The sequence below is a fragment of the Miniopterus schreibersii genome (assembly GCF_964146895.1).
Source record: "Miniopterus schreibersii genome assembly, chromosome: 14".
Classification (NCBI taxonomy): domain Eukaryota; kingdom Metazoa; phylum Chordata; class Mammalia; order Chiroptera; family Miniopteridae; genus Miniopterus; species Miniopterus schreibersii.
In genome coordinates this window covers 47603931-47628453 of record NC_138114.1, presented here as the reverse complement: position 1 = coordinate 47628453, position 24523 = coordinate 47603931, and the positions used below count along the sequence as shown (strand labels likewise).

The 24523-nt window shown below is 54.2% G+C and overlaps 1 protein-coding gene across 8 annotated transcripts in view; it reads left to right on the top strand.

Moving 5' to 3' along the window:
* AFAP1L2 (actin filament associated protein 1 like 2) overlaps positions 1-24173 on the top strand; it is a 75154-nt gene extending 50981 nt beyond the window's left edge. For 2 of the 8 annotated variants that reach the window (XM_081157401.1, XM_081157404.1), the window contains exons 4-19: positions 1304-1398; positions 6348-6438; positions 11416-11621; positions 13020-13199; positions 14013-14102; positions 15790-15874; positions 16372-16476; positions 18021-18232; positions 18958-19103; positions 19871-19982; positions 20616-20852; positions 20938-21109; positions 21405-21560; positions 22098-22291; positions 22399-22521; positions 23313-24173. In XM_081157401.1, the coding sequence (XP_081013527.1) occupies positions 1304-1398; positions 6348-6438; positions 11416-11621; positions 13020-13199; positions 14013-14102; positions 15790-15874; positions 16372-16476; positions 18021-18232; positions 18958-19103; positions 19871-19982; positions 20616-20852; positions 20938-21109; positions 21405-21560; positions 22098-22291; positions 22399-22521; positions 23313-23339 (2231 nt within the window). In that variant the 3' untranslated portion in view covers positions 23340-24173. Of the gene's footprint in view, positions 1-1303; positions 1399-6347; positions 6439-9084; positions 9169-11415; positions 11622-13019; positions 13200-14012; positions 14103-15789; positions 15875-16371; positions 16477-18020; positions 18233-18957; positions 19104-19870; positions 19983-20615; positions 20853-20937; positions 21110-21404; positions 21561-22076; positions 22292-22398; positions 22522-23312 lie in introns of all 8 variants that reach the window. The other 6 variants (XM_081157400.1, XM_081157403.1, XM_081157399.1 and 3 more) reach the window with 5 other exon arrangements.
* The last annotated feature ends 350 nt before the right edge of the window (positions 24174-24523 follow it).

The following is a 24523-nucleotide window of genomic DNA, read 5'->3' as shown; positions in this document are numbered from 1 at the left end:
AGCCTTGGTCCTGCCCCAGCCCTCCACCCTCCCAGCCAAGCACCACAGACAGGCTTGGTGGGGATATTTCTGGAAGTCACATTTTGGTGGATGGTATTTTGGGTTGATGTATTTTGGGATGTTTCATCGGGCCACCTCCTTCCCTCTTAAAGGTCTTACATCCCCCTCATGGATAAGGAATCTGTTCCTAAAATCTCTCAGCTTTTCCCAGCATTGGCCCAGGAATAGGAAGTCATAATTCAGATGTTTTAAGAAAGCAGCTGTGGATGGTGCTGATCCCACGGTTCCAGCTTCATGTCCTTTGATAGAAGCCTGGATTTTATGTGTGTGTCGGGGGGGCGGGGCAGGCCCTGGGGGAGGAAATGGTGATGTCAGCAACTGCCTTAATAGTAAAGGTTTTTTCTAAGGTGCTCTCCTTGGCAGAATGGTTTACCTTCCATTGGAAGAACATAGCGTGTCTTCCATGCTGCCTTAGTCCCTGCTCAGTTCTACTCACTACTTTTCTCTGAGAACCTCAGGAATAGAGCTGGGAGACCCAGAGGTTTGCAGGCTGCCTAGTTGTGGAAAAGGGAAGATCAGAAGCCCCGTCTCCCAACTCCCTGTTACTCAAATGCGGAGGCTTAGAGAGAGGTGGAAACCCAGCACCCCAAAGCCCTCCATCCTGTTAAAATCTTGACTTCAAAACATCAGCCACCAAAGCCGCTAGGTTGGATCTGCCTGCGCCTGTCTGTCCCAGGGCTGCCTGGGCCACTGGCCGAAATGGTCCGACATGGAAGAGCCTTGGGTGCCTTTCCCTTAAAAGCACACGGAGGGTTGGTGGTCAAGTTCTGCAGTGTGGCTTTTCCACCTCCTGCCCCATCGCCAAGCCTGGGGCTCAGCAGAACCCGTTCATGTGGAAGCAGCCACTGTGCCCGGGGCCCTTGACCTTCTGGCTAAATTGGGGGAAGGAAAGAGCCGTAATCACAGGGTCAGAGCTGAGAGTGGCTTAATATAGTGACCACAGGGCAGCTCCTCTGCTCGCTAAAGCTCTGTGGCTAGGCCATTTTTGACATGGGGCAGGTGGAGGAGAGGGTGCGGAGCCTGCCAGAAACCCCAGCCAGCTCCTCCTGAGGGTTCTGTGGCGGGGGCACCGCTGCCCCCTATTCTCAGAGGAAAAACAACGTTGGCTCCAGGGGCCGGCTGCCTGGTAATTAACACCTGCTCAAATAGACCTCACGGCACATGTGCCCGGACAGTCCTGGGCAGTGAGGGCCTGCCTGGAGGCTGGGCGCCCCTCACTGAGCCTTCTGCTTGCTGCCCACAGCGCCCGAGGAGCAGAGCCCACTGGCCAACGGGGAGCCCCGCCAGCACGCCATGGCCCCCCAGAAGGGTCTCCCGGATCTCCCACCCCCCAAGATGGTAAGTGTGGGTCCAGGACCCCTGATTTCCCTGCTTTGGGCCCGATGAACTTCCAGCTGTTTTCACAAGTATCCACCCAATGTCTGGCATTTTCTGGGTACCTACTGTGTGTAGGGCATGGAGCAAGGAGAGAGCGCAAAAGTAAGCGTGTCCACACGTGATGTCATTTGCTCAGGACCACAGTGCTAGGATGCTAAGGGTCGTGGAAGTAGGAGACGAGGGAGATCACCTTTAGCAAGTGCCACGATATGTCTGAGGCCACGACAGGCTCTTTCTCAGCACCATGTGGGGCCATGTCCAGCTGTGGTCACCAGCTCAGGCCACAGCGAGCTTTCAAGATTGTACATCCCATCACATTGCACTTCCTGCTTGGAATTAGCCAGTGGCTCTCATTGAACTTAGGGAAAAAATCCACTTTTCTTAACGTGGCCCCAGGGCCTACCAGGTGTGGCCCAGCTGCATCTCCAGCCTCCTTGCTTGTGCTCCTCACTGGGATTGTGCCCCATGGTCGGTCCTGCCTCAGGGACTTTGCACCTCCTGGGCCTGGCTCTTCAATGATTGCTGCCTTCTTGCCTCTTAGATGTTCTCAGACAGACTTTCCCCAATCTGCCAACATCAGGCATCCCACCTCCATCCTGCCCCAGTTACTGTCTGTCCCACTGTCCTGTTACCATCTCCATGGCACCTGCCACCAGTGAAATGACCTTGTGTATTATGTGCTTATGTGCTTCTCAGGCCAGATATAAGCTCCAGAGGCCAGGGACTGTCTCTTGTTTAGTGTTTGATGTCCCATGTCCACACACAGTGAGCCACACATACATGGATGGATGGATGGATGAATGGACGGACGGAAGGAGGGAGGATGATGGATGGAATTATGGAGTCATAGGCCTGGGTTCAGACCCCAGCTCTGCCAGTTGACCTTGAGCAAGTTACTCAGGTCTCTGGCTCTTGCTTCCTGGTGTTTAAATGAAAGGAATGTAAACCTCTCTCCATGAGATTTTCTTATGCAGTGGGCTAAGGCTGTGCGTGGCATACTGTGTTAGTATTCAGTGAGGTAAGCAGTAGTGTTGATGTTTTATGCGTGGTGGGCTGAGAGGCCCAGGGCCTGGGACCAGGCTGTAGCTATAAACCAGTCAGGTTGCACGGGTCCCAGCAGCCCGGAGGTTCTGGGCTGGCTTTTACTCTTCCTTCGCCAGTCATCTGGAGCATGGGTCCAGAGGCCTGCGGGCTCCAGGATGTGAGAAGCAGGGCCTGCGAGCCAGGCAGGGCTGCTCGGGGCCAGGAGAGGCTCTGTGGGTGTTGGAGAGAAACCTGGTGCCGGAGTTGGGGAAAATATCACCACCCAAGAATAACACAGTCCCGGGGTGGCCTCTGACGTGTGGTAATTATTCCTGTGCACATGCTCCAGGCCCGGGGGAGATTTCCAGCAAAGCCGCTGACCTTACAGTCCCCCGCCTGTGGAATTTCTCTGCTGAGAAGGCCAATGGGTGCTGAGTGCAGCTCCCTCTTCTAGGTCTGTCCCAGTTCTGTTCTGGGCATCCACCCCAACCCCAGGGAGCTTCTGGATGTGAGGTGAGAAAGGAGGTGGCTGGCGTCATCCGGGGTTTCTCCCCGTCCTGGATGCACACACGCGCACGCACACGTCTGCGCTCCCTCAGGCCTCCTCTCCGGCCAAGCCTAGCTCAAGAGGCCATAACTCTTAGTCCAAGGCACCCAGAGGAATGGTGTCAGGGCAGAGTGGGGAACAGCTGTGTCTTCTGTCTCGGCAGGAAGGAGGCGGGGGGCGGGAAGAGGACCTGAGCAGCAGCAGCAGTTTGGGAACTTGAGCCTGGAGTGACCCTGTGACCTCACTCCTTCAGACGGAGAAAGCCTCACCCCTCCCCACACTGACCCCAGAGCTTCAGGGTGCTGTGGTGGCGTGTCTGGCCCCAGGCCTGCTAGTGGCTGCAGCAGAAGCTGGATGTCCGCCTGGGGTTTGGGGTCCTCCATGCCTGTGGCTGGGCCAGGAGCATAGCCTCTGTCTTGGGCTCAGGATGTCCTGGTTCTCTCTTTGGTGGCTTGGGTCCCCCTCCATTCCCCCCAGAGTTAGTGGACAGCAGACCTGACTGGCAGTGGAAGGGTCAGCCAGGGGTCTGGAGCAACCTCGTGGGTGTGGCCAGTGACTCAAGCAGCTGTGGCACTTCCAGGCCACTGGCTGCACTGCCAGGTGCTGTGATCACCGCAGGAGAACAGATGTGCGTTGGCACTGTTGATGCTTCTGGCCAGCACGGCCTTCTCCACCCCGTCCCCCCTTAGAGGCCTGAACACGCGTTGCTGTTGGTCTTAAGTGAGCTGCTGTCGGGGAATCAGCCAACTGCACAAAGGACATGGCCACGGTCAGTCTGGGGAGCTGGGACTGGCCAGATCTACCAGCCCCACCTAGGAACCTTCCACAGTGCTCTCTGGGGCTGGTTGCTCAGAACTTCAGGGCCACCTCAGGTCATCTGGGCCACTCCAGGTCATCTGGGCCACGCCTTATCTTCAGTTCTTATCTCAATCAAAATTGGCGAATGACGGCCCCCTGGCCAAATCCTCAGCCACCTGCTTTTCTGTAAGGCGAGTGTTACTGGAGCCCAGCCACGCTGAGCTTTGTGTCATCTGTGGATGCTCTTGCACTGCGTCAGCTGACGGGACTAGCTGAGATCAGAGATCCTGTACGGCCTGCAGATCCCAAGAGTACTTACTGTTTGTCCCTTTACCGAAAAAGTTTGCCAACCGCTGGCAAATCATACTGAACTGGGTGTTTTTCTTCCCTGTCCCTTCCTGTGAACCTTCAGGCAGGTTTTGAAGTCACATCTCTTCTGCATCTTCATTTAATAGTCATAATCTTCATAACGATGATTATGATGATAATTAAAAGAATAGTTGTTTATTCCCAACCCTGGGAAACGAGGATCTCTTGCTCTTTTGACCTCTGATATAGGCCACTGTGTCAGTGTAATAAAGGGGCTCTCTTTGGAGTTATGTAAATTATTTTATCTTTTAACTTGACCCAGGGCCTTATCTTTTGCCAGGCAGGCTTAAGAGCAGGGACTGTCTTCTTTAATACTCACTCGAGGATATGTTTATTGATTTTAGAGAGAGAGAGAGGAAGGGAGAGAGACAGAGAAATATCGATACGAGAGAGAAACATCAATTGGTTGCCTCCCATATGTGCCCTGACTGGGAATTGAACCCGCAACCTTTTTTGGTGTACAGGACAGTGCTCCAACCAACTAATCCACCCGGCCGGGATAGGGACTGTCTTCTTTAGAGACAGGGCTTGGTATCAGCCTGGCCAAGCCCAGCGACTGCTGCCTGTCTCCCAGGGTATATCTGTTCTTCTGCCATCAGACGTGTACAGGCAACTTTGATTGATACTTTTATGTTTTATTTTTTAGGTTAACAAAGGCTACTATTTATTGAGTAATAATGCGGAGCCCAGTTTAATCCTCACAGTGGCGCCCTCTGAGAGGTGTTTCTACTCTCTCCCCCCATTTTACAGTGGAGGAACTGAGACCCAGAGAGGCTGAGTAAGTGGCCCAGAGTCACTCAGCTCAGATATGCCAGTGTCAGGATTCCGATCCTAGCCCCCGAGCTCGGATTCCTGCCACCGCCCTGTCTGCACCACCTCTCCCCCTCTACATCCAGTGACAGGCGGTTTATAGTGAGAGGCTTGCACAGAACCCTCCCTGGTGCGCGATCCCGCAGACCGCTCGGTGCTACGCAGTTATGATGAGCCAGGATGAGCTCCCGCGAAGGCGCCATGCCCCCTTTGTCCGCTCCCATCACAGATCTGGACTGGTGCCGGATCTGGGGTGCTTGGAGCCTCTCTGCACATACGACCCACCTCTCACCAGGTGAGGGGACACTCCCCTCAGAGACGTGGGCTCTCAGAGGACCACAGCTGTGTCTCTTGAGCAGCCTGACCAAGGGACCAGGAATGACCGAGAGGAGCAGAGACATCTGGCCAGGCTTGTGGCAGCGAAGGTGAAAGGTCACCCACTAGCGGCTGCGGATGGTGTACACTGTGTTGCAGGCCCGAGCCTTGAGGAAGGGGCCCAGCCGGAGGGGCCGCTCACAGCTGAACCCCTTCGGCAGCCGCACCTGCCAGCCCAGTGCAGCAGCCGGTCTGCTTAGGAAATGAGATTATTACGTTCCTTCCTGCACTTCAGGCGTTGCACGTGCTGGGGGGCAAAGCTGCTCAGAGCCTGCCCCTGGGACTCGGATCAGCTCTCTTGGTGTGAGGCCAGATGAAGCTAGGACCCTGTATGGGACCTTCTGTGTGGTTCCTCACACCCTCCTGGTTCCCACAGAAATTTGACCTCATCAGTTGTATCACTAGTCACCTTGCACTTGATCAGGAGCTGGGAACATTCGCTGCCTAGTTCAGTCTTTCTCAGGACTGACTCCTGACCTCCGGGTGCATCCCTTGCAGCTAGTATGTGGGAACCGTCCAGTATTTGCTGAGTGAATAATTGAACTTATTATGGTACAAGTTTCTAAATCCTTGGATACCTGGTCATCTTCCTCCATGTGTCTCTGATTAGTCCTGGTCTTTATAGAAAGTTTATTCTATTTAGGAGCCATAATAGCTAGCACAACAGCCTGACACCATCTGGACTTCGTGTGTTACTTGTCTTGTGCGTAACGATAGTTCATGTGTGTGACTGGGTCCGAGCCTCATTTTGCAGAAGGGAAAGCCGAGGCTCAGGGAGGTTAAGCATCACAGCCCTTCGCTGGATGCAGTGCAGACACAGTGGACGGGGTCCTGGTGTTCCATGTTCTCCCTCCCAACTCGCTCGAAGTCCAACCGAGCTTTTTTTTTTTCTTCTGGGCTCCCCCTCCTTCCACCCAAAGGGTTAATTCCAAGTCATTGCCAGTGTATCATATCTGAGAAACGTTTGTTTTATTTATTCATACCACAGATTCCAGAACGGAAACAGCCCTCCATCCCCAAGATCGAGTCTCCAGAGGGTTACTATGAAGAGGCTGAGCCATATGACATGTCCCTCAATGGTACATCCTGGGGTCAGGGCTGGGGCTCGGAGGGGGTCTAACCACTTCCTGCACAGATGCGGTGCTGGGGAGCAGAGGACAGCCGGGGCTGGTGTTACCAGAGAGTGTGGCCCAAGTCGAGAACTCCCACAGAGCACTGAGCCTCTATTCAGGTGGGGAGCTGAGACCTATAGCAGACCCAGCTGCCCACAGGGAGGGTCTGGGATGGTCTACATGAGCTGGTTTATGTGCCTCATGCTTTCCATGTTCCCTTCTGGATGTTGATGGATTCAGCTCAGAAATGTGTCAGAAGACATGTGTGTTGTCTAAGGGGCACCAGGCCCTTGGAAGCCAGGGAAATGTGGTCAGGCTGAGCCAGAGCCCAGTTTCTAGGGCTCTTTCATTGCTCTAATAGTGACTGTCCTCGCCCTACATGCTAAGTGCGCTTCTAGGAGTCAGGAGCTCAGAGTGCTCCGAGCGCAGCAGTCATAGCCTTTAGGTTCTGTGTGAAAATACAACGAATAAACATAGGATGTGTCAGGGGGTGATAAGATGGAACACAGCAGGGGCTGGCTTGGGTCAGGAGAGGGGTGTTATTTTAGATAGGGAAGGCCTCTCTGATAGTATGACCTTGAATGAAGTGGGAAGTAGGCTGCCAGACAGAAAGCTGCCGGAAGAACTTTCCTGACTGCACAGTACATGCAAAGGCCCTGAGGCAGGAAGTCTCTTGGCACATTTGAGGAATAGCAAGGAGGCCAGTGTAGCAGGAGTGGGTGAGGTGGGGAAGGGGAGAAACAGGAGATGGGGGTGCAGAAGTCTGCTGCAGGCCATGGTGAGATCTTTGGCTTCTCTCTGAATGAGACTGGGGGGTTACTTGCTTCCTGACCTAACTTAGATATTAAAAAAAATCATCTATGCTATGGGGGCAGAGCTCACACTGAAGCCATCTGTCCTTGGCCAGTGGTTCTCAGCCCGAGGAAGTCAGATTAGAAATACTCTTGGTGTAGGAATTCTTTAACACAGAAAGGCCCCAAAGGTTCTGGAAGAAAGAGCTGGTTGTGACCTTTTCTTCCAGGCAGCTGGACTCTGTTCCTGTCACTCTCCCCTTCTTCCTTCCTCCCCTTTCCTTCCTTTCTAAGTGAAAGGTCTTTGAAAGCATAAAGTAGTTTGTAAATATAAGAGATGAGGGTCCCTGGTGGTGGGAATGGACTGAAGGGTGGTGGTGTTGGTTCCACAAAGAAGGGACCAGGAATGAGAGGTGCTGAGTCATTTGGAGCCAGGTAGGATCCTGTCTTCACCCGTCACTGCAGCCTGCGGCCCCAGGTACTGCGTGGGAGGTCAGGGCCCGTTTGGTCTGAGGCTGTTTTCCTGGAAGAGGCTGGCTTGGTGGGCAGATGTCACTTAGCTTGAATCTACTGAGCGTGTGAGATGTTTTGGAGTCACTGGCCGAGCTGTGATTTCAGACGAAAGCTGTGGGCGTGTAGTTCCCGTCTGGCTGCGTCTGGAAGAAGGAAGAAGTGACTCACCCCGGTGGGCACCTCACCTCCGTTGCATCTTAAGCCTGGGGCGCGCTCTTGGGTGTGGCCAGTGCCAGTCGGAGCCTGCCTCCCCGACGCTCCCAGGGGCCTGTCTGCAGGCAGACACTGCATCTCACAAACAAGTGGTCAGAAGGACCTAAGGGGCTTGGTGTCTGCCTCTGGGCTATGAATTCACATTGGTTTTAACCAAGACGGTGGTCATCACAAGGGCAGCAGAAGGCTTGGGAAGATGCCAGATCACCTTCGCTCTCCGGCCAGGACAAGAGCCAAGAGTGAAGTGGGGAGAACTGGCCACACTTGCCCTGCAGAGAGGGCTTTACGTGTGACATAAGCCATCCTGCTCTCGGTTCCTGTTGTTCCCACACCTGCTTGAGTAGTGGGGCATGCAGGTCACAACAGGAGGAAGGACCTTTAGGCTTCAGCCCTTGGTCTAGTTCACTGGCCAGTAGTGATTTCGCTGACTTCCTGCAGAAGACCAGTGTCTGGTTTCTTGTCCTGTTCTGTCAGCACTGTCCCCACACAGCCTCACAGGGTCAGATTCCTCTCTCCCGGTAACACTTCAGTAAGTGCCTGCTGGCCCATGCAGGGGACAGTAGTGTCTGTCCTGCTTGCCCAAGACCTCAGCTACTGCGTTGATGATGTCTCCTGTTGGGGTAACGGCAGCTGCTATAACAGGTTGGCCCCTTTCAGTTCCTGGTAACATGATACCAATCTGCTTCTCGCCCATGGACAGTCCAGTGTGGTTTTGCTGGTCAGCATGTAGTGTGGGTTCCCCAGCTCCTTCCAGAGTGGGCTCAGCCACCTCTGAGGCCACAGAATCCTCTGCAGAGAGAGCGTGGAGAACCCCTATGTGCTGCTGAGAAGCGCCAACCAGAAGTGACACGTTCTCCCCATGTTTCATTGGTGACAGTCCTGGCTGGATGCGAAGGAGCTGGAAAATGCAGTCCTTGGCCGGGCTGGGGCCTCCCCTGACAAGCCCACTCCTCTAATGGGAAAGCACTGGCTTCTGGTAGCAGGCAGCCATTCTGCCGCATCTGGGTCTCTCTGTGTCTCTGTTCTTGGGTCTGTCCCTCTCTTCACCTTTTTTCTCTCCATCTTGTCTTTGTCTGTGCTTCTGGGTGTCACACAGGTTATTCTGGCAGAGTCCCCCCCCGTGGAGTCCCCAGATGGGTGCAGGTGCCCGAAGGAGTCATTTATGCCACCATCACCTTGGGTATTGTCTGTCCCCAGGGCTGGGATGCCCGTGGTTCCGTGCCTGCTGCCCGGCTCGCAGAGGGGGGTGCATGCCCCCAGCGTGGCCACTGCTCCCTGCCTGCCCTGTGCCTGCGTCCTGCATGCCGGGTGTCATCCTTCCACAGACCCCTGCCTGTGACATCCCAGCGTGTGGCCGGAGGGCTCGGTGCTGCTTGGTGGTTCTGCCCTCTGCTCCCGAGGACAGGTTACAGGAACAGTGGGGACGGCAAAAATGGGGAGGGAATTATCTGGCGATCCTGCCTTCCACCCCTCTTCACCTGGGGCCCCCAGAAGCCAAGTGTCTGTTTTAAGAAGATCCTGCATTTATGGTGGTGCTGTGATTGCCCTTTAGGGAGAAATAAAATTAGTACATTTGCCCTAAATTTCCTCCAAGCTACTGCAGGTACTGGGATATGCTGTTTCTTCTCAGCTTCCCCAGGCCCCCCTCCGCCGGCGGTGGATGGGCAAGGTGTTAGATTTTCCCTTGGAGCACGTGGGGCAGCCCCAGAAACACAAGACAACAAGGGGACCTGGCCCATGTCTTCACACTGAACTCTGTAGCCCCCGCATTGATTTTTGTTACTGCAGATGTCCCAGTGACATTGCCTCATCCTTGCTTCATGTATCGTACAGATAATGCAATACTGGCGGTGAGGACTTTTTAAAAACTAAAATCGCCCTTGCCCTACCAGCAGATCAGACCAACAATCTTGAATTCTCCCTGTTGACTTTCGTGTTGCTCTGTTTGCATATGGAATTTTAAGTGTGCTTTCCTCCCTGGCCGTCACAGGCATCGAGTTTACCGAGCTGCAGATCAGTTTTCAGTTTTCGTTGGTTGCACTTGCATGTGTGCCCCTAAGTGGATGAAATCACACTCCCCCCATCCTCCTGCGACTGTGAAATTGCTTGAATTACTATCTTAATGCATGTAACCTTCCCCCTTCCTTCCTTTTTTAAAAACTACTTTCCTGGGATAAACTCCCAAGACCCGGATTACTGGGTCAAAGGATACGGGTGTTTTTACGGCTCTGGAAACAACAGGCTGCCGGACTGTTTTTTGAGAGGTTTGTGTTAATTGATGTTGCCACCAGCAATAGGAGAGTTCAGGGCCCCCCACCGGGGAGCACTGCTGTTTTCAATCTTTGCCTGTTTACCAGGTATAAAATTATGAGCTGTGCAACATTTTAATTAAGCTGTGAAGGGGAGCAGAGCCACACTGCTTTTAAAGAAAACTGATATTAAAATATTTAGTGTTATTTTTTAGAAATAGAACAGCATAAAGCACATTTTCATCGGTATTGTGGCTAGGATAACTATGGCAGTGGGCTCATTCTGTTTCCTGTATTCAGATTCAAACGTGGCTCTGTTTTCTTAGTATGCAGGAACCTGGCTGTGCAGATAATAGAAGACACTTCTGGGGATGGGAAGGGGGGCCCATGAGATGTCTCTTCTGAAGGGTATCATGGGGAAGCTTCACCCACCCTGATTCATGGAGACAGAACATGTCTGTAGAAGTCACAGGGAAATAGAGGACGGGCCCACTTTCTGTTAGAGCTGCTCAGTAATGGAAGCAATGGTAAGGCAGCGAGCTCCCTGTCCACTGGGGAATTCAAGCAGAAGCTGGAGCAGCATAAAGGTTATAATAGTAGGATGCCTGTGCTGAGCCAGGGATCGGACCAGGGATCCTGCTGTTCTCTGTGTTCTGCTTTTTGAGGTTTTGTAGATTGATTTTTTTCCTTCCCGTAGTTTTTGTGGGCCTCGACTAGCACAGGGAGGCCTGGCGAACAGGGCAGCTCTTGCAGGGTGTGGGGGCAGAAACTGAGGCGCGTGGACTGTGTGCATAGATTTGGGTCCAGTTTGTGCTGGGTGAGTTTTGAGGTTCTTTCAAACAGAAAGAAAACGTGAGGTTGGCCCGTTGAGTTGGGGGACAAATAGGAGCCAGGCCTGTGCTGGGAGGTGTTCCGTGGGAGGGAAGGAGAACGCAGTCCGTAGAGGGCGAGGATGGTTTTTTTTTAAAAGGTTATGACTAGGAGGGGACACTGAGGAAAGGCAAGGTGGCCCCTTCCCCGGAAAGCCGCTTCCTGCCACAGCGGGCTGGGGCCGGGGCCAGTGGCTGCTGCCGCCTGCTGCCAGCTCCCCTCCCGCCCGAACCAGCCGGCACGTTTAGGGACATGCCCGCCCTGCCCAGCGGGGACTCGGGATGTGACCTGGCGGGTCTGCCTTGCAGAGGATGGAGAGGCTGTGAGCAGCTCCTACGAGTCCTACGATGAGGAGGAAAGCAGCAAGGGCAAGTCGGCCCCCTACCAGTGGCCCTCTCCCGAGGCCAGCATCGAGCTGATGCGGGACGCCCGCATCTGCGCCTTCCTGTGGCGCAAGAAGTGGCTGGGGCAGTGGGCCAAGCAGCTCTGCGTCATCAAGGACACCAGACTCCTGGTAGGTTGGTCTCATGTCGCCTTCTAGTCGTCTCCCTTTTCCTAGGGGAGCGGATGGTCCCTAATACCAGGTGGCCAGAGCCTTTCATATCAGATGTTCACCTCTCCCTAACCCGAAATTTTATATGTAGAATTTTGCATGCATGAATGATGTTCTTTTCTTAATTTGGTTTTTATGGTTTATTATTGCCAAAAAAATAAGTAAACCTAAATCTGATCAAGCTTCTGGGAATGTACTTTTTCTGAACTGGAAAGTCTGGTCATTTTCATCAGACTCTCAAAGGGGGATTGCGATGACCACGCCCATCCCATCCCATCTATATTTTCTCTAGGGACCTTTTTGTCCCCTGGTCTGAGGTCCCATTCTTCCCCCCATCCTGGCCACTGGACGTATTGGGTGGAGCCCCGTCAGGGCTCCCCTAGCCCAGCCCTAATTCCAGCTACTGCATCTATCCGTGCATCATGAAAATCATAGGTTAGGTGTCTTCTCAGAAGTCATAGTATTTTGAATTAACGTTCATAAGACAAGACCAATAAAGGAATCAGAAGATATTATTCTGACCACAGCCCTGTTTCCTATTATTTTATTTTTAAACGTTTTTATCGATTTCAGAGAGAGGAAGTCTCAGAGAGGGAGAGAGAGAAACATCAATGATGAGAGACCCATTGATCGGCTGCCTCCTGCACGCCCCCGACTGGGAATTGAGCCCGCAACCCGGGCATGTGCCCTGACTGGGAATCGAACTGTGACCTCCTGGTTCAGAGATCGATGCTCAACCGCTGAGCCACACTGGCTGGGCTTTCCTGTTCCTGTCAATTAAAATTCAGTTTTATGTCCCTATTTGAAATTCTGTGGCATCGTTATAAGCACCCTTTCTTCCCCGGTCACAGTGTGCCCTGCCCTGTGCAGACGGTCCTTCGGGTGATCAGCCCTGTGAGGACCCCCCTTGTACAAATGAGAGACCGAGGGGCACAGTATTCCCTCCAGTGGAGGAAGCCCCTTCCTTTCTTTGCTGAGGTGTCATCTTCCAGCCCCGTGGAGGATCAGCTTCGTCTCCATTCCCTACGACCCGGGAGGGGAGCTGAGCCAGAAGCGCAGAGAGGTGGAGAAACGGGACAAGCGGCAGTGAGATTAGAGCAGCTCCACAGGCAGGGCCTGGGGCCTCCCTGGCTGCGGCCAGAGGGGAGGCGGCCTGCCCCGTCTCACGCTCAGACCAACAGCGGCCGACATTCGAGGTTATGGTTCTGCACTTACACCAGGGTGTTCGGCCCACTGGGTCTGCTGGGCCGAGCTCAGCTCCCAGTGGGTCCTGCCATGCCCGGGGGCGCCCCCCCCCCCCGCAGGTCCTGGTGAGGCCTGGCACCCCTGCCAAGCAACGTCTCGTCTCTTTTCTCCCAGTGTTATAAGTCCTCCAAGGACCACAGCCCGCAGCTGGACGTGAACTTGCTGGGCAGCAGCGTCGTCCACAAGGAGAAGCAGGTGCGGAAGAAGGAGCACAAGCTGAAGATCACGCCGATGAACGCCGACGTGATCGTGCTGGGCCTGCAGAGCAAGGACCAGGCCGAGCAGTGGCTCCGGGTGAGGGAGCCCCGGGCTGCCGGGGAAACGGGCCCTCTCCCCTGGTGCTCCCGGGGCCCCTGGCTTTCTCCAAAAAGGACGGATGCGGTCAAGGGTTAAGGGCCTGCGATCCAGCTCCCAGGGGCCCCTGCCTTCTGTGGCGGCAGTGGGGCTCAGGGACAGGGATCGCAGACTCCCCTGCCAGGTTTGCATCCGTCGCCTGGACTTGGGCTCTGGTTGAAATCATTTTGTTTTCTGGCCTCTAGGGAGGCAGCAGCAGCCTCCTTATTAAAGAACAGACGTGGCTGCTCTGGGTGGAGACTGAAAAAGGAGGGACTTTGAATCACTCTTGCTAAGTCCGCATCTCCAGAGGGCTTCGGGCTGGGCAGTGTTTGTGGCTACCCTGGCCTGTCACCCTCTGGGAATCCCCTAGGTGGCCCCCGGCTCAGAGCACAGGGGTGCTGCTTCGTCCTGACCTGCATGTCCCCAGCCTAGGCCCACAGAGCGGAGGGCTGTCTGCTCTGGCCATCTTTGGACTTGGTTGTAAAAGCTCCCCACCCTTGCCCATCCCCCAAACACGGGATCTGCAGAAGAGAGGGCCTAAGGAACAAGCCCACCCCCCACTGCAGCCTGCCCAGCCTGGTCCCGAGGCCACCTGTGGGCCTGGTGTCGGGGTGGGGTGGTTCTCTGTTCTTGGGAAATCAAACATCTTCTCTCACCTCCACCCACTCTCTCCTGACCTTGAGGGGCTCCAGCTTCTGTCCGTGAGCTCAGGCCGGGCCAGAAGGACCTTGGGGGCCTGGGCCTCCGCTGATGGCTTCCCTCTTCCTTCAGGTCATCCAGGAGGTGAGCGGCCTTCCTTCAGAAGGAGGGGCCGAGGGGAACCAGTACACTCCCGATGCCCAGCGCCTGAGCTGTCAGAAGGTGAGTCTCCACTCTGCCTGGACGGGGAGCTCCATCCACTTTTTCTCCATAAAAATTACGTATAAAACTGGGAGCTTTGTTTTCACATTTCAGCCCAATTAATAAGAAACATGCAATAGCTTCAGCTTGCCAGGAAATCCGAAGAAACAGACTTAGACCTAAAACATTTTCTCGCTTCATTGGGCGGGGGAGGGGGGGAGCTCCTTGGAGAAAGGCACTTTGCCCGTCACACTTCAGCAGGGAGGTTTATTTTTCGAAGCTCTTTGTTCCCACATACTCCCCAGTGGAGGTCCAGGGACTGGGGGAACCATCTTAGTGTGGATCCGAACCAATGGACTCTCACAATTATTTGCATGGAGCTAAGGGTCAGAGTTGAGGAAGCTGGGCTGGGTGCCCATGGGATGACATTCCAGGTTTCTGAGTATGTGCAGGTAGGTGCCCTGCAGCCTGGGCATGATCAGAGCAGGCAGAAGGTCACTGTGTCTCATCGCAGGGTCCCCACCCCTGAGAAGGGGGAAGTTAAGGGTGCACAGAGACCCTGAGCAGGGAGGAGGCCCTCTGTTCTTTGGGAGGGCACAGGCCATCCCCATGGAGAAACAGCCATGCCCTTCTAGAGTGATCCAAGAGGGGCTGTTTCCGTTGTCTCTCATTCCTTGGTCATTGACAAGAAACAAAACCAGAGTAGACTTGCATTTTCTTCACACTGGGGTGAGAAACAAGAGCTCTCCCTAAAGACCTGGCAGGCAGTTTTTCCTGGGTGGGTGCATCAGCCCTTGGTCCTGTCCCAAGGCCAGCCCCATTGGTTGGGAGTCCCATGGCTGATTTTGCAGAGTCTGGAGTAAGTGGTTCCAGAAGAAGCTTACTTGATTGGAATAATCTGAGTGCTTCCCATTCTAATAGCAGCAGCCACTCCACTCCTGTAGGGACCATCTCTAATTCCCCATCAGCCCCAGAAATGCCCACAGGGGTGTCATCTCTATTTTTTTAAAAAAATATGTTTTTATTGATTTCAGAGAGAGGAAGGGAGAGGGAGAGAGAGCGAGATACATCAGTGATGACAATCATTGATTGGCTGCTTCTTGCATGCCCCCTACTGGGGATCGAGCCCACAACCCAGGCATGTGCCCTGACCTGGAATCAAACCGTGACCTCCTGGTTCATGGGTTGACGCTCAACCACTGAGCCAGGCTGTCATCTCTATTTTACACACACACAGTAGGGCTCCAAGAGCATCCTTGCTGGCTGGAGGATACTCCAACCAGATTCAAATCATGCTCTGACCCTGTGCAGACACGCCGGCCCCTCCGAAGCCCGATGTGTTGGTAGCACAGTCAGTTCTCGAGACTTTCTTATGCTCCTGGTACATGTAGTCCCCAACTTGACCTCGGCTTCAGTGGGGATGCCGATTCTAATGCTACCTGCCCTCCCCACTGGCTCCAGGGCCACTGTCACATCAGGATGAGCAGCCATTTGGAGAACTTGTGAACAAGGGACAAGTGCTCTGGGTCAGGGCAGGGGACCTTATGGAGGGAGGGTGAAGGCAGGTCCTCCAGAGGGAAGCCCGGCCAATGCCTCACCAGTGACCTGGACTCCACGGTGACCCATAATGTCTTATTTTCTCTTCAATTATGGTCTCTGAGGCAACCATTCCCAGATAAGCTTACCTGCGTGTCTCTTTCTTCCACAGGCAGATATACCTGAGAAGTACCTGTCAGCCTTGGAGTATGGGAGCTCTGTAGATGGCCACCTGGAGGTCCCAGAGACCAAAGATGGTACCCACGCTTATGGCTTTCAGCCCAGGGTGGGAAGGGGATGGTACCCAGGCTGTGTGGCTCGGCCATGTGACCCAGCCCAATGGGTTTTAACAGCTAATTCCAACACACCTCCCATTTATAAACTGCTTGGGAATACTATAGCCAACAGGTCCAGGAAACAGGGAGAGATGACCAAACTGAGGTTTCATGACTTGGCGGGGGTAGAAGATCCTCTCATCTCATTTGCTAACCCTGTTTTAAGAGCCTTTGAGCCCATGCAGTCTCTGGATTCTCAGGTGCTGGCACATTCCATAGGGATGTGTGAATCAAGAGACACGTGGCTCTGGGCTGTAGGTCCTGATTTGGGGAGCCTGTGTGTGTGCACATGCGTGAGCACACACGCCTGCAAGGAGGGACAGGTGTAGTGGAAAGGATCTTCTGTTTTTTCCCATCTACCATAGGGCAAGGCAATAAACTGTGTGCAATGCTGATGACTTTTTCTTTCATCTTGACAGTCAAGAAGAAATGTTCTGCTGGCCTCAAACTGAGCAACCTAATGAACTTGGGCAGGAAGAAGTCTACCTCACTGGAGCCTCCAGAGAGGGCCCTGGAGACATCCAGTAAGAATCCTATCCGTCTCCTGGACCACAGGGCTTGTCCACTGGGCTGCAGCCTGTCTTTAGGAAGACGTATCCGTTTTCAGTTTTAGGTCTTGCTTTAAATGTTTTTAGGGATGTGGAGCCCATGGCCCAGTTTCTGTTTATCTCCTGCCAGGGCACCCTGTGGCCTCAGGGCATGGTATTGGGCATGGGAGCCTGGTCCCAATGAGTCATTTTGGGAGATGTGGCTGGGCCGTTGCTGGAAGTTATTCAGCAGCAAAACATGTGTCCCCTGTGGCTTGGGAAGGGCTGGAGAGAACACAGACGGTCTCCTTCCCAGGCCTCAGCACCAGCACCTAGGTCCTGGGCTCAAATCCTTACACTTTGCTATCATGTTGTGACGTTCACGTGGCTCTGAGAAATTCATGATACCCACTGTGTGGCCAGCACTGGGTGAGTGGGAAGGTGGCCATACACTTTGACCCTGCTGTGGGAGCCTAGTTCATCCTGGCTAAGATTCTGAGCAACCATTAGGGTGGAGAAAGAATCCATTTTCTAAGCCAGTGCCCCTGGGAAGGTGAGTAGCACCGAGGGATGTCAACACACTGCACGTGGGGTGTGTAAAGGGCCCTGAAGACTGGAGTTTACTCATCTCTGTAGCCCCAGGGACAAGGTTGTGCTTGTCACATGGTGTCAGCTCCCCAAATGTTGATCTAAGTGGGGAGTAGGGGAGGACTGTCCTTTCCTTGGGACGCTAAACCCAGCACTGCAACCATTTGAGAGCAGTGAAGGATTGCCTCGTGAGTGTACCCCTGGAAGCCTCTGTGGGCTGTCCAAAAGGGGTGCTCCCTGGTAGAGAGGCTGCAGGGCACAGACTCTGGGTGCTGGAGATGAACGTGCCAAGTTCCTGCCCTTGAGAAGCTGTGTCCAGTTGGAGAGGCTGGCAAGGAAGCAGAGAGTCACTGTTCCAGACCCAACTGTTTAGAAGGCAGACAGAGCAGGGAGTGCAGGGCCCGGGGAGCCCAAGGCCAAGTGCATCTGGGAGGATGGGGAGGAGGACTTTCCAGGCTGAGACCGAGTGACCCAGGAATGGCAAGGCTGTCAGGAGAGCTGGGAAACTAAGGCTATAGATGCAGAGGGATTGCACATGCAATGAGGAGACCCTGGTTAGGGTGAGCGTTCTGTTTGTGGCCTAAGTGAGCAGGGGCCAGGGGCTGCTGTTACAGGCTGGGCTCTTAGAGGCATGGAGTCGAGGGCTGGGGCAGGGGACCGTCCTGGGCACATACACAGTGGCCTGGTGTAGTCCAAGACACAACTCACTTCCCTCTGGTCACACCTTTTTCAAAAACCAGTAGAGCAGTGCCGCTCAACTGCAAAGGGTCTAGCTGCCAGCGCAAAGGAGGGAAAAAAAGACGACTGCGAGATTCACAGCCTCTCCTTGTTAAGGAGGTTTCGTAGGCAAAGCCTCTCCAGTCTTGGAACTGAGATCAGGGGCATAAACCCTAGGAGGCCCAGAGGTGGTGGCAGCCACCCACTCCTTCCTGCAGCCACCTCCTCTCCTGCAGGTTACCTGAACGTGCTGGTCAACAGCCAATGGAAATCACGCTGGTGCTCTGTCAGGGACAGCCACCTGCACTTCTACCAGGACCGGAACCGAAGCAAGGTGGCCCAGCAGCCCCTGAGCCTGGTGGGCTGCGAGGTGGTCCCAGACCCGAGCCAAGACCACCTGTACTCCTTCCGCATTCTCCACAACGGCGAGGAGCTGGCCAAGCTGGAGGTACCGTGGCCGGGCGTGGCGGGCACAGCCAGGGGGGAGGGCCGTCTGTGCTGCGAGGCACCGAGACTCAGTGCGGTCCTGGGCTGTTTTTGTTTCCTTTGCCTGAGATTGTTTGCATTTTTCAAAAATTTCCATTCCCTTTCTGACCTCAGGGTGGTTGCGTTATAGGAGTGGACAATGAGCTGCTTCCTGCGCGTAGGGCAGGAGGGGTATTTATAACTCCCTGGGCTGCAGGGAAAACCTTCTGGGGACTCACAGTGGGTTTGATTTAGTTGGTGTATCACCAGATGCAGCCCAGTACAGAAAAATGACGACTGTTAGGGCGTATCTGGGGGAAAGAATCAGGCTGGCGACACAATTGCATTTCTCCCACTCCCCACCCTGTTTAATGTGATGTCACACTTACAGAAATAAAAGGTGACATAATGCCTCGCATCCAGCTAGGCAGGTCCGAGCCAGAGCTCTCAACACGCACAGAAGCGCACGCTTCCTGCTCACTCCAGTTCTCCGAGCCCTTCATCCAGATTCTGCTTCAATACTGCCCCCTGGTGGCTGAAAGATCCACATCCCAATTGCTTCTCAGGGACGAAGTTTGTCCATCCATCCCACTAACGAGTATCTACCCGGCACGACAGTGTGAACCAGACAGATAGGCTCCCTGTCCTCATGGAACTTACATTCTAGTATGAGATGTTATTCAATTCATTATGCAATCGATTCCTCAGGCCAAGTCTTCTGAGGAAATGGGCCACTGGCTTGGCCTCCTGCTCTCCGAGTCGGGCTCCAAGACAGACCCAGAGGAATTCACCTATGACTACGTGGACGCAGACAGGGTTTCCTGTATTGTGAGTGCGGCCAAAAACTCTCTGCTGTGAGTATCAAGGGCCTTCCGCTTTGCACCCTTCCAGTCGCAGTCATGTTTCTAGACTCCAGGCCCAGATGGGCCTCTGGGGGCCGGTGGAGGAGGGTGGCAGCTAAGAGCTCAGGGTCAGCCCTGTTCCACCCAGGGGCAGGAGGGCCAGGAGCCGAGCAAGGCTCCAGCAGCTGCAGCACCTTGGCTTGGGAAAGAGTTGGCATGTTTCCCAACTCTCCACTTCCCTTGCTTTTGGCTCAGCGCTTTCCCGAGGACACCTCTCTGGAATAAGCAGGGCAGAGAGAGGTGGGAATTCCACTTTCCAGATAAGCAAACTGGGGCTCCGTTGGAGAGAAGCAGTCCTGGGAGGTGACTGAGGAGCCAGGACATAGAACCTCTTTTCTTATGTACTAAGTAGGGAAAGTCTCCGGTTGGTGCTGCACCAAGCGTATGGTGAGGAAGAAATGAGAACAGGTTTTGTTGTTGGGGATCCTGAAATGGAGTCAGAAGGTGGCAAAAGGATGCTAAGAGGAAGGGGTTGGGGAAAGGGACTTTTTCTGGAAGAGAAGTCTGGAACCAAGAGTTCCAGTAGGAAGGTCCTGGGAAGAGAGGGAGGAGCTACCACTGAATGAATGAATGAGCGTTAAAATGAGAGCGCGTCCCCGGGGCTCCCACACAGCCTCCAGCTTTCCTGTGCCTCTCATCGTAATGAATCCTTTGATGCAGGTGGCTTTTACCACCCCGTCTTGAATCTTCCTCTCTGTGTCTTGCCATGCGTCCTCCAGACTGATGCAGAGAAAGTTCTCGGAGCCGAACACTTACATCGATGGCCTGCCCAGCCAGGAGCGCCCGGAGCTGCTATATGACGATGTGGAGATGTCCGAGCTGGCGGCAGCGGTAAGGATGCTGGAGGGCCTGGCGGCAGCCGGGGGCTGGGCTGTCCGGTCCTCCTGCTGCCAAACCTCAATGCCATGTCCATTGGCCACAAGAGGCGTGGAGTTCAAGTTACCTGCAGGGCCACTGGCAGAAATCTTGATGCGACAAAGTTGTCTTCTATACTAGGGCGGGCAGTCCGCCCGGCAGGGGGACCCGTCTGAATAAAACATGGTTAACCACCGTGTCAGTGCTGGGGGGGGTGCTGCCGGGATTGTGAGCGCTGTCACCATCAGCCTCTGAGGTCCAGATTGATCGTGGAGGTGGAATCGCCGTGCGGGCAGGAGGTTCCACTGTGCTGAGGGCTGCTGTGAATGGTCTCATCTAATCCGACCCACCTTCTAGGGAGGTACTGTCACTCTGCCCTTACAGATGAGGGAATAAAGTTCCAGAAAGTTAGAACTATGTCCTGGGTCTCTGACCACATGAGGGGCTCACCCAGGACTTGAACCCTGACCTTCTCAGGCTTCTCTGGGAGAAGGTCCCTGCGGACTCCCCACAGGGAGGGGACAGGAGCTCCGAGGCAAGCTGGGTGCCACCTCTCCAGCCCAGGGTGTGGGAGCAGTGGTGAAAGCCACCTGACTCTTTCCACTGCAGGTGGACCCCGAGGAAGCCGCCCCTGCCTCAGATGCTCTTAGCGAGCCCGATCCTGACCGCATGTACCTGGACCTCACGCCTGTCAAGTCCTTCCTGCACAGCCCGGGCGGCACCCAGGCCCGAGTGTGCTCCCCCACCCCGCCCTGCCCGGACCCTCCGGCTGAGGCCCTCCCTGCAGACCCCGGCCCTGCCCCAGCTGAGCCGCTCATCAAGTCTTCAGAGACCCCCGAGTTGCAGGTACAGGTTGTCCCCCAGCTGGTGAGCTGGCCCCAACCTTCCCAGGCCCTTCAGCCGGCTGAGTCCTGCTCGCTTTCTCCAAAAGCAGATGCAGCAGGAGAGTCCGGAGCCCGAGGAGCCTTCCCTCATAATCACGACAGCCAAGCTCCAGACCGAACAGCAAAAAGTCTCCCCACCCAGCTGCCCGGACGCGGTGCCTGTCACCCCAGCCGGGGCCAGCGCACCTGTGAAGGACAGGTCGAGGGTGACCTCTGCAGGTACCTGTGCTGGATAAGGTTGACTGTTTGGAAATGGCTCAGAAGTTAGTCTAATCCTTTCACTTTCCTACGAGAAAACGGGGGGGGGGGGGGGCGGTCAAGAGAGATAAAGGGACTTGCCCAAGGTCAGTGAAGAAGACGTGGGCCCCGTTTCCTTTCCGGGCCCCGCTAGACGCATCCAGCTCTGATCTGTCAACGCCCCGGGTTTCATCTGAGCCCGGGCAGAGGGTTGGGGATAGCTCTCCTGTTCCACCTGGCTGACCTCATCTCGGGGTTCCCCTCCCTGGTTCTGTAGAGATCAAACTTGGCAAGAACAGGACAGAAGCCGAGGTGAAGCGGTACACGGAGGAGAAGGAGAGGCTCGAGAAGAAGAGGGAGGAAACCCGGGGCCACCTGGCCCAGCTCCGGAAGGAGAAGCGGGAGCTGAGAGAGACCCTGTTAAAATGCACAGGTGAGGCGCCTCCTAGGACACGGGCGCTGGCGCTTTCCGCAGGAAGAGCCTGGGCCTGTGCGCCTGGCCTGCAGCCCTGCCAGCCTTTGGCACAGGTGCATGCTCCCCTCAAAGTCCCCTCCTCTCCATCTTCTGAAAGGTCACTGTCCTGTGCAGAGAGACCCTCTGACCTGCTGTCAGTAGGACCAGGAGGTAGTTCTAAAAGCTGGCTAAAGGCGGGCAGTTCTAAAAATTGAATTTAGACCGTAAACATTTTATTTTCACTTATCAAGTGTATACTTTGTGGTCCATCTTTTGACGCAGTGGCTTTTCCTGAGACCAGTGTCATTGTTTTTGCATTAACCACACGTGTCCTGCATCATCCTTCATCTCCAGTCTTTAAAGACTCGGGACACCTGCAAAGAAATCCAAGCCCCTCTAGATTCTTTTCCAGATCATCTCACCCGTGAGCTGCTTCCTAGCAACTTGCCCTTTGAAGGACCTTCCCTGCCCCTGGCTGAAACTCTGCCCCTGCAGCCGGCTTCGTTCCCGTTCCAGACAAGGGGGTGCTGGCCAGCCTGGAGCAGAAGCTGAGGGAGATCGACGAGGAGTGCAGGGTGGAGGAGAGCCGGCGCGTGGACCTCGAACTCAGCATCGTGGAGGTGAAGGACAACCTGAAGAAGGCCGAGGCCGGGCCCGCGACGCTGGGCACCACGGTGGACACCACCCACCTGGAGACCGTGAGCCCCCGAGTGAGTGCCAGGAGCTGCCGGCAGGGCCTCCTGGACGGGGGTCGGGGGCAAGGGGCTCACACCTCTGACCCCCTGGCTCAGGCCTCACTATTCTCCTGTCACCACAGCCCAAAGCTGCCACCCCCACCCCTGCCCCAGACTGTACCCCAGTCAACTCTGCAACGGCGCTCAAGAACAGACCTCTGTCCGTCATGGTCACAGGCAAAGGCATGGTCCTCCAGAAGGCCAAGGTAAGCGGTCACTCCCGGCCCCCTTCGGGGCCACCCGTGGACAGCAGAACTGTCACTAGGTTGGGGCCCCTCCTCTAACCTGGGTGGCACAAGGGCTTCGCTTGCACCTTTGGCTTGGTCTTGGGCACTGACCAACCTGGACGGCTCTTGGTTCAAGTGCTCTTACCAGTTAGCCCCAGGACACTCGAATCCTTGAACTACCCACCACCTGATTACCCACAGATTCTAGGGGGACAGCTACAGTTCAGACTGGAAGTGGCCTGTTTTCAAATCAAAAAGTCCGTGATTCTAAAGGACTCCGGCCGTGCAAACTTGTGAAGCAGATTCAGGCGAAGTAATTTGCCTACAGCCTCCCAGCCAGCTGGGGGCAAAAGGCTGGCAAGGCCTCCGTGTTGAATGGATGCCATTACTGGGTGTCCCCCGAGGGCCAGGCAGGAGTGCTATTAATCCTTCACTCATTAGTACGGAACATGCCCTGAGCTGCCTGTGCAGTCGGCAAACTGCTCCTATTTTCCACCCTGCTTACCTGCTGGAGGCATCCTGAGGCACCTGCACCAATGACGACTGACCCCATGGGAGCCACCGCTCCCTCCCTGCCTGGCAGGCATCGCAGGCCCCTCAGACTCTTTACTGTGCCACAGCCTCAGAAATCTCCTAATAGGTGCCCCGGACAGTGACGAACACACAGGGGTTTGCTGCATAACTGCTGTTTCTATGCACAGGGAGGTTGCTACAGAGGATAACTAACTTGCTTCTTTTTGGGGGGTGCTGGTATTTGAATGGTGCCCTAGGAATGGGAGAAGAAAGGAACCAGTTAGGAAACAAGCTTCATCGAAAGCCTCTCCTGCCAGTATGGACCTTGGTGACAATCCCAATCCTGCTTCGTCCAAACCTTCGTTAAAGCAGCAACTCTGTGAACGGGTGAGTCTGTTTAGAAGGAAAAACAAGGACGGGGGAACCTCGAATGGAGAGCTCCAGCTGAGAGGAGGCTCTGGCCCTTTGCAGAGCCAAAAGGAATAGTACGACAAAAAAAAAAAGAGAGTTGTGATCTTAGACAGCATCGATACCATCTATGACATGCTTTTTGAGGCACGGTAACAGAGAAGAAAATATGTGGGACCAAGCTCAGGCACTGTCCCCACTCAATTAAGGACTTTTTAAAAAAGTGACACTGTATTATATTAAAATGTTTCAAATCTTGTAATTTAGAACAGTGAAGTGTCTTCTGAGATTTAACTGACTTCTGACATTACCATAGAAGAAAAAGATTACCTTGTGTTTACAAAGTCTGTCCTGTGGCCATTGTTAAGAGAAGAGTTATTTAATACACTGCTCCCATAGTCCCGGTCATATAAATTGTGGTTAATGTCCAGGCCCCTTCCAAGAAAAAAAAGGGGTGAGTTTTGTTTGGGGTGGGCTCCGTGTTTTCTCCCGATGGCATTGTCTTCTAACACAGGTTGAAACATTTCATCTCCGCCTCACTGCCGGGGGTTCTCAGAGGGCTCTAACTCTGGTTGCTGAGAACTAAAGGTCTTTGCATTTTTGTCTTTCTAATTCTGGGGCATTTATTTCCTTTGTTGTATGCACTTGGTGGCCCTTTTCCAAGTGGTGAGTTAGGCTTTTTTTAAAAAAAAAATAAAATGTTAATTGTATTTTTGGGTTTTCTTATATTTTCTAGAATGACTTGGGGCAGGGCCCGATGGACTTCTACCTCAAGGGGGAAACATCTTGGTCATTTATACGCTGAACTTCAAAATATGTGCAGTAAAAACTGGTAGAACTACAGGGTGGGATCTTAGGAGATGTTAAGCCTCCTTGAATCAAGTGCCACAGATATATGACTGAAAGGATTTTTACAGCATAATTAACAGTGTACCAAATACACTAGAAACATCTGCAGAAACTGATCAGACAGTGACTGAAAATCAGCACTCCTAGACGTTAAACATATTCCTCAATAATTCTTGGGGGTGAGAAACCGGTACTTAGAAAGTTGCCTAAG